We start from the raw sequence: 9,689 nt of genomic DNA on the forward strand, positions 1-9,689 counted from the left end.
CTTCTGACTCTTATGACTTTGCAACCGTGCCTCCACAGAGGTCCCTTGCTTCACCCTCCCCCCCTTCCAATTCCCTTTTATTTGTCTTCCTCTATTAGAATGTAAGCTCTTTGAAGGCAGGGATTGTTTTTCTTTTTGCTTGCATTTGTATCCCGAACACTTATCTCAGGGTTCGCACAGGAAATGTTTAAAAAATGCTCATTGACCTTGACCTTTGTAAAAATCTAAAAAAAAATCTACACATTTATTACATTCTGCTAATCTACAAGTTGAGTTATCCCATCAAATATAGAAAAGAAAAGAAAGAAAATGAAGTAAGTTTGCCATCTCCTATTCTTGGTGGAAACCATTCTGGCTTTTAGTGATCATTGATCCTTTCTCTAAATGCTCACAAACCATATTCTTAATAAATCTAGTCTAGAATTCTTCCAAAAATTGAAGTTAAGCTTACTCATATACAGTTTGTACTCTCTTTCTTTAAAGTTGAGATTACGTTTTCCTTTTCTCAGATCCTATTCCTTTCTCTACAAGCTTTTGAAGATCATTGATAGTACGTTCAGCAGTCCCATTTGCAACTTATTTCAGTATCCTTAGAACAAGGAGCCTGGAGGCTTCACTTTATACCAAGACCTAGAAATATTATTGCCCTCATTGCCCTTCCCTTTTTCTGGCATGCATATCTGCCTACTCTATTAATTATGATTTACTGAGTTTTTTCCTTAAATCAAATACAAATTGCCTCCCTAAAACTTCCATTAATTCCTCTAAGTTCTGCCTTCTAGGTTCAAGTAAGACAAATCTATTCCTCCTTCTATGTGACTTTCAAATGCTATTATTCCTCCCACCAAATCTTTTCTTCTCTCTGCTAATCTGGCCTTCATTTACCACCCCTCTCTCCCCATCAAAAGGTACTGGCTGTTGTAGCAGACAGAAAGACAAAGACAAAGGACAAGCTGTTGCAGTGGACAGAAAGAATCCTACGTGAGGAGTTAGAGCACCTTGATTCTAGTCCTAGCTCTGATCCTCTTTGAGCTTTGAGATTTTGGTTGTCACTTCACCTCTGAGCTTTAGTTTTCTCATCTGAAAAATGGGGATGGTGGTAATCACTTCGAAGGGATGAAAATAAAATGAGTAACAGATGAGGAAGTGCTTTGAAAATTCTAAATATACAAAAGTTGGGGCAGCTAGGTGGCACAGTGAATAGAGCACTGGCCCTGGAGTTAGGAGGACCTGAGTTCAAATTTGATCTCAGACACTTGACACACACTATCTGTGTGCCCTTGGGCAAGTCACTTAACCCCAATTATTCTGCCTTCCCCCCTCCAAAAATAAAATATATATACACACAAATGTCAAGATTGTTGATTACTTCATGGAGTATTCCAGGATCCCAAAGAGGTTTCTTGTGCCATGGCAGATGATATAGCCAGATTCTTGCCTATATTAGTAGAGATGGAATGAACGGAGGCTCCTCCTCATTCCCAGGACTACTCTTGAATGGGCTTTAATCCTGGATCCAGAATAAGTATCATAATCCTCAAATCTAACTTCCTTATTATCACAGGATCATAGATCTAGAACTTGAAGAGATCCTAGAGGCTATCTGGTCCAAACTACTCATTTTACAGATAAGGAAACTGAAACCCAGGAAGGTTAAATGACTTCTACGATTAATAAGCATCAGAGAGAGGAATCAGACCCAGGTCTTCTGAATTCAGAATCAGTATTCTATACCCTGTACTATATTGCCCCCACCTTGGATCCCTTCATTAACAATTGCATTTCTACCTATAATTAATCAATTGTTTGTTTTATTATTAACAGATTATTAACAAACATTTGTTAAGGTCCCATCAGGAATGTTGTAGAGAAGATGACTCCATGAGGAGGATAGTAGGACTAGATGACCCTTAAGGGTCCCTTCCAACTCTAAGATAATGGGAAAAGACCCTGAAGCTAAGGATGAAAGGAGCACAGCATATGCTTTTGTATGCTGTAGGCTGAAGGATTGGTTGGTTTCAATGAATTATTATTTTTCTTTGTTGTAAAGCAAGGCTGAACTCAGAAGCAGGAAGAATGATTTATTTAGAAATGACAGTAATTTAAAAACAAAAAAGATTACATAACTAAATATAAAATAGAAATAAAAATATTTATGTATTTATATAAATTATATAAAATATTATGATATAAATATAAAAATAAATTAACCTAAAACTAAAGGGATTAAATTTAAAAAATACAAGCAAACTAAAGGAAGAGTGGAATGGCCAGAAAATATGTTGACCCCAAGAATGAGTCAAGTGACAGGAACTGTACCAAGCACTTTACAAGTGTTTTATCATTTGAGAAGCCTAGGTGGAAGAAAAGTGAAGTTCTCAGGAGTTCACCACAGAGTCTGGATTTAAGGTCTTCTACAATCTAGCTTCGACAGTCTTATTTCATGCTAGCCTCCATATATACTTTATGTTCCAACCTGAATAGGTCACAAGCTGTTTCCTAATGTTACTCTGCTTCCCTATGTTGCCATTACTCATTTCTAAAGTGCACTGCCTTTGCATAGGGGTTGCAATTTTTCAATTCCTTTAAGGCATAGCTCTTCCAGAAAGGTTTCCTTGATCCACACCCCACCCCTGCTTCACACTAAAGTGATCTCTCCCCAGGAGGGTGCTGGTACATGTTTAACAACTGGCTCTGGGGGTAGATGGGTAGGGAAATGTACCCACGACACACTTTTAGGTTTAATGTGCATTATCAACATTTTTTCCATCGCTTTCTTAATTCTAGACAAGCAATTGATTGTTTTTTTTAATTTTTAATTTTTTGCTTTTTGGAGGACAATTGGTGTTAAGTGACTTGCCCAAGGTCACAGGGCTAATTTTTGTATTAAGTGTCTGAGGTCAGATATGAACTCAGGTCCTCCTGACTCCAGGGCTGGTGCTCACCCCTGTTTTGCTGATTTCTAAGGTATAAATGCTCACATGGAATATTGAGCATGGATTCTCAGCAGCTGTAGGAACACCTGTGTCTCCCCTTCCCCAGATTTTCTGACAGCAGTTTGCCTGGATCTTTTCTTTGGCCTTACCACATTCTACAATCATGTTCAGTTGTTTCAGTTGTGTCTGACTCTTTGTGACCCCATTTGGGATACTGGCAAAGATCCTAGAGTGGCTTGCCATTTCCTTCTCTAGCCCATTTTACAGATGAGGAAACAGAAGCAAACAGAGTTAAGTGACTTGCCCAAGGTCACACATTTAGTAAGTATGTGAGGCTGATTTGAACTCAGGTCTTCCTGACTTCAGGAAGAACCACTTTGTTGCACCCACAATCATACTTTGTTGCATATGGGTACATGCCTTTATTCCCCACTCCCACCTTCTGCCATCACTGTTACCTCTTTAGGGTAGGGACTATGTAATTTTTTCATCTCCCTGTAATGGGAATGCAAATTTGGAAGATCTTCCCTGCCCCTGGGCTAAAATGCACCTGAAACCTGGGGAGGGAGGCTTGTTTTTCAGTAGATACTTTTTGATTGGCCAGTGGGTCAATAAGGTTGTTACATTCTCTGAGCCAGGAGAAGGCTATATAAGCCCTGATGTGCAGCTTTGTTTTGGGACTCACTTTGAGAAGTGTTCTGTGATTTGATCTGAATTCTGGGAAGCCGTTGTTGAGAGTCCCCCGGCTTTGAAAAACCCAGATGTGGAAACCCAGATGTTGACTGGGTATGGATGTAATGGTTGGACAATTTGGAAAGCTGTCTACTTGATCTGTTAATGTCTTGATAATTCTGTCTGTATATTTTGAAGTTCGGGGTGCTGACCTTTTTCCCCTGAACAAGGTAAAAGATATATGTCTGACTAATTAAAGTAAGCTTGTTAACCCATTTTGAGTTGCTTTCCTTTATCAAAGCAGATCCAAGAACCTGTATGGGCGGCAAACCCTGAGGACGCTTGGGGTGCTTGCTGCTACACTCCCCCAGTGCCTCATACATCACCATACAATATCTATCAGCCTGTTGTTTCCAAGAGCATATGAGATAAGAAGGATACTAGCTTCTTACGCCTGCCAGGCTTGTTCAATGGGGTCACAGTTGTCTAGGTAATTGAACCGAATGATGTCAGTGGGATGTTTATCAGAAGAACGCCATGGTGGAAGGTCCTTTTCCCCTCGATTAGTCTTCCTAAACGAGCAGGAGGAATGAAGGGCAGATGAAGGGGACTGCTTCACTTCTGTAGGGTCACCTGATGCTGTCTGAATGTCAGAAGCCATAAAATCATTTTTTGGTGGAGTCTAGGAGAAGAAATGAAGTGGTACTTGATTATTGATCCATCATCCAAAATACTAATATTATATCAATACACATTCTGTCACAGCTACAGCTTATAAACTCACCCATTCCCAACACTGAGGAACTCCTGCATAAGACATATAGAATTAATTTATATTAATTAATTTAAATTATTTAGGTTAATTTAAATTAAGCTTAATTTTCATAACACATAGAGAATACTCAGGGGCTAAATTAGGCACTTAGAGGATAAAATACCCAAACTTCAATAGCTTTTTCCTCCTGTTTTCTGATCTTTTACATAGATAAGGATCCATTTGCAGCTCTGATATAAGTATAGTTGTTCAAATGTCCCTCCATAGTTGTGTGACCAGAAGCAAGTCACTTAACTTGTCTGAGCCTTAAGGGATGGGCACTAGATGGAGGAAAGGGAAGTGAATAAACATTTTTAGAGTGTCTACTGTGTGCCAGACACTGCGTTAAGTGCTTTAAAAATATCATCTCACAACTATACTTCGAGGGAAGTAGGTATTATTATGATCCTTATTTTGTTGTTATTGTTCAGTTGGTTCCATCATGTCCCACTCTTCGAGACCCCATTTGGAGTTTTCTTGGCAAAGATACTTTATTGCTTATGGGTACCTGTCTTTTTACTGATGTATTCTGCTTTTAAGAAAGGGGAATAAGCACTTATATAGTGCCTATTGTATGCCAGGCACTATGCTAAGTGATTTACAAAGAGTATCTCATTTGATCCTCACAATAACCCTGGAAGGTAGGTGCTGCTATTAATCCCAATTTACAGTTAAGGAAACTGAGGCACACAGAAGTTAAATGACTTGCCCAGAGTCACACAGCGAATGAGTGTCTGAGCTCATTTTACTGATGAGAAAACTGAGGCAAATAGGGTTAAGTGACTTACCCCAGGTCACAAAGCTAGTAAGTTTCTGAGGCTAATTTGAGCTCAGGTCTTCTTGACTTGAGACCCAGTAGAGTACTCTATTATACCACCTAGTTGCCTTAGTTTCCTCATCTCTAAAAAGAGGGATAATACCCCTTAGTACCTATCTTATAGGGCTATTGTGAGGTTCCAAAGAGATGCATATAAAGTGATTGCCATTTTAAAAGTACTCTAGAGGGGGCAGCTAGGTGGCACAGTGAATAGAATACTGGCCCTGGAGTCAGGAGGACCTGAGTTCAAATCTGGCCTCAGACACTTAACACAAAACTAGCCATGTGACCTTGGGCAAGTCACTTACCTTCCCCCCTCCAAAATAAAAAAGGCAAAAAAAAGTAATATAGGAATATCAATAATAATACGAGGATTGGACTGTTAAAACACCCTTGGAAAGAGCACCCACCTAAGATCAGATGCATTAAAGCATTTCAGTAATCTCATTAGGTAACACCTGTTACCAATTGTCAGCAATAAAACCTCAAACCATTTTTGTTCTTTTTTAGCCCACCCCCAGAAACATTCCCCATAATTTGATAGAGATGTTTCTGTGATATTCTGTAGAGTATTTCTGATATTCTTGGGTGTATAATAATAGAAAGACTTTCTCTCTTCCTCTTTGTGGTAAAAATGAAAGACTTTATGGTAAAATAAAATGTTCAAGGCTCCTACAGTGGACTCTGATGGGAGTCTCTATTAGTCTGAACTAAACTGCTCCCAGTCCTGTCCCAACCTGCTACTGACCTCAGCTTTGAGGAATCTGGGAGAGTAATTCTCATCTGCATATTATCAGGCAGTGTGGTCTAGAGTTAAAGGCATTAGATTTGCAATCTGTAGACCTGGCTTTGAATCTTGGCAAGGCTATTTATTTAGAGGCAGTTTGAGTTAAGAATGACAATAACAAATCACATTTATATAGCATTTTAAATTTTTACAAAATACTTTCCTCACAATATAACCCCAGTTCATCTTTCATGCTCTAAGAATCTATTAAGCATTTGTTATTTTCATAAATATAGGTGTGTCCTGCTTTGCGAAAAACCTGATACAACCAGAATGTACAAAACAGATAGCTAGGGGTGGGGAGATGCAGAGGGGAGGTGACACTTTCTCATAATTGGCTCCAAGCCTTCTCCAATGAGCAAGCATCCCTTGGGCTTTGAAAACGGTATCTGATTTTTAAACTTTGATTTACATATAGCAATAGGGACATATCTACTTTGTGAAAAGCTTTTTGTGCATGTGTATCTAAATGGGGTCATGACTGAAATGACTCAACAATGACAAAAAATAGATAATATCCTCAGGGAAGATGCTTAGAGTTTTCCTACTGGTTATCCAAGAGACTACAAATGCTGGGAGGTTACTGAGGGTTAGGCCAAAGTTACTCCTGGACCATTGTTCTCCTAAGAAAAATAGAAGTAGCTACTTGGTGCAGTGGAGAGAATGCTGGGTATGGAGTCAGGAAGACCTGAGTTCAAATCCAACCTCAAATACTCATTAGCTGTGTGACTCTGGGCAAGTCATTTAACTTCTGTGTGCCTCAGTTTCCTTTACTGTAAGATGGGGATAATAGCAGCACTTACCTTCCAGGGTTATCGTGAGGATCAAATGAGATACTATTTGTAACAGCAAGCACTATATAAGTGCTTATTCCCCTTTCCTAAAAGCAGAATACATATATTATACACTATTGAGATTCTATAGTAATATAGACATAAACACAGTAATTATAATATAGCAAGTGATGAGGGAGGTTCAGAACTAGATTTTATCTATGAGGAATATGCCCTCACTTTTGCAGCTCTGCAACTGCCTAGCAATTTGTCTTGGAGAATTCAATTCCATTGCTTTTCAATTGTGTCTGACTCTCTGTGACCCCTTTGGGGTTTTCTTGGTAGAGATCCTGGAGTGGTTTGCTATTTCCTTCTCCAGGTCATTATTACAGGGGAGGAAACTGAGGCAAACGAGGTTAAGTGACTTGCCCAGGGTCACACAGCTCATGAGTGTCTGAGGCCAGATTTGAACTCAGGGAGGTGAGTCTTCTTGACTCCAGGCCCAGCATTCTATCTACATCACCATCTATTATTGTTTGTTGGTGGTGGTGGTGGAGGTGGTGGTGGTCCTTGCCATCTAGCTGCCCTGGAAGAGGATGGGATATGAAACCACCTGTGCTAAGCACAAATGCCTTGGGCAATTAGAGACTTATCCAGGGTCACAAAGCTGGTATATGCCTGAGGTGGGATTTGAACCCAGGGCTTCCTGAGACTTCTTCATTTATCTACTTTGCCATGCTAATATGATAAACTTCATTGACTCAGATTAAATGAGGGAACTAGCTATCTGACCTTGGGCAAATCACTAGATTGCTGTCTGCCTCAGCTTTCCTCAACTGTAAAATGGGCATAATAATAGCACCTACCTCCCAGGGTTGTTGTAAGGATCAAATTATATAAATTTGTGAAGCACTTAGCACAGTTCCTGGCACATAGTAGGTGCTTTAAAAATGCTTGTTTCCTTCCTGAATTAGTGGAGGTTGGATTGTAGAAGAGTTCTTAGACAAATGATGCTGTAGGACTTGAAGAACACAAAGCAATTCCAGCTATTCACAATGTAATTCTTCCTGCTGCTTTTAATGAAATGATTAAACATTTGTGATTGGAAGTATGTATTTACATAAAAATACTGATATGAATACAGCAGCAGAACCTAGCACAGTTAATGTTAATCGAATTGATGAATATGCTAAATAAAGTCTTCTCTCCTTACATTACAAATGTGTTAAGCAAACCTTTTCTTCACAAAGAGTATAATGTTAAAAGAACAAGCCTATGTAGGTAGAATAATCAAAAGCTCTGCATTTTGCTGTTGAGTCATTTCAGTCATATCTGGGGTTTTCTTAAAGATACTGGAGTGGTTTGCTATTTCCTTCTCCAGCTCATTTTACAAAAGAGGAACTGAGACAAGCAGGTTTAAATGACTTGCCCAGGGTCACACAGTGTCTGAGGTCACACTTGAACTCATAAAGATGGGTCTCCCTGATTCTAGGCACAGCACTCTATCCACTCCTACTGTAAGTGCAGTTGACTTCAGATTATTTCTGTTTTATTAGTAGAGGCAGCATGGGTACTAGTTAAGAGTACTGGGTTAAAAGCAAGAAAGACAAGGGTTCAAATATTGCCTCAATACTTAGTTGTAGAACCCTGCACAATTCACTTAACCTGTTTATACTTAGTTATGGTTTAGCTAGGGGTGGGGAACCTGGGGCCTTGAGGTCACATGTAGCCTTCTAGGTCCTTAAGTGCAACCCTTTGACTAAATCTAAACTTCACAGAACTAATCCCCTTAATTAAAAAAATTGTTTTGTAAAACTTCGACTCAGTCAAAAGGTAAGCTACATGTGGCCTTGAGGCTGCAGGTTCCCCACCCTTGGTTTAGTCATAGTTGCAATCTGCCTTGATGGAAGGAGTTCTCACACTAGGAGCCCCCTGGCAAATTATCCACACTTCCAGTGACACACTTGCCTGGTGACCAGTTGGCTCTAGTTCCAGGTATCAAAGAAATCTTGTTGCTGGGACATAGTGCTGTGCTATGGGGGTCTAGGAAAGTCTTGATCACTGAGAATTGACAGGTGACTGATGAATAGCTCTAACTGATCAGAAGCTATAAAGCACTGGGTGGACTTTATCACCAAAATACCAAAAATCAGCAACTTTCAGCTTGATTCTCCCACATTTTTAGTTCAAGGCTTCTTTAATGATATGTGCAGTCTTATGTCTGCTGCTTTTTCTTCCTATCTACCTTGGGCTTAGTAATGTGAAGTTCTTTCACCATCTCGATATAGTGTTTCTTCCATACCCCCTGCTCAAATGGGGTTGGAGAGAAATTGATGCACCAGTTAAAACGCAAACACTTGTGCATCCAGAGTTGATCCAGTTCAGCCAAATTCTTCCAGTGCCAGCTCACCTGAAAAAAACAAGGACAATGTCAGTCTCTGACAGTCTCTGAGAAGGGGGCTCCCTTCTCAGGCTTGAGCCCTTCACCTAAGCTCTCACCAACATAGAATGGCCTTTTCATTTCCCAATGCCCTTCCCTTCTTCAGAATGAAGTCTCATGGCCACCTCTAATGTGAAGTCTTTCTAGACGGGGTGTTCTTAACCTTTTTGGGGGGTCATGGACACTTCTGGCTGTCTAGTGAAGCTCATGGGCCCATTCTCAGAAAAGTATTTTATTAGCTACATTCAAAATGGAAGAAAATGCTAAATTTCAATCAGATGTTAATGAAAATAAAGATGAAAATTTTTTTCTCATCCAAGTTCATAGACCCTTTGAAATCAACCCATGGACCAGGTTAAGTAGCTATGTGCTACGCAAAAGAGGAAAAGAGAGAGACAAGAGACACAGAGAGAGAGAGAGAGAGAGAGAGAGAGAGAGAGAGAGAGAGAG

At 39.8% G+C, this 9,689-nt stretch overlaps 1 protein-coding gene across 4 annotated transcripts in view; it reads right to left on the reverse strand.

Moving 5' to 3' along the window:
• FBXO16 (F-box protein 16) overlaps positions 1 to 9,689 on the reverse strand; it is a 74,592-nt gene that overhangs the window by 20,494 nt on the left and 44,409 nt on the right. For all 4 annotated transcript variants that reach the window (XM_069075634.1, XM_069075632.1, XM_069075631.1 and 1 more), the window contains 2 exons: positions 9,045 to 9,209; positions 4,061 to 4,290 (listed from right to left, as the gene is read on the reverse strand). In XM_069075634.1, the coding sequence (XP_068931735.1) occupies positions 4,061 to 4,290; positions 9,045 to 9,209 (395 nt within the window). The remainder of the gene's footprint in view (positions 1 to 4,060; positions 4,291 to 9,044; positions 9,210 to 9,689) is intronic.

Source organism: Petaurus breviceps, unplaced genomic scaffold, assembly GCF_028583685.1.
Source record: "Petaurus breviceps papuanus isolate PSGF00001 unplaced genomic scaffold, PetGlider_PUasm1.0 90919, whole genome shotgun sequence".
NCBI lineage: Eukaryota > Metazoa > Chordata > Mammalia > Diprotodontia > Petauridae > Petaurus > Petaurus breviceps.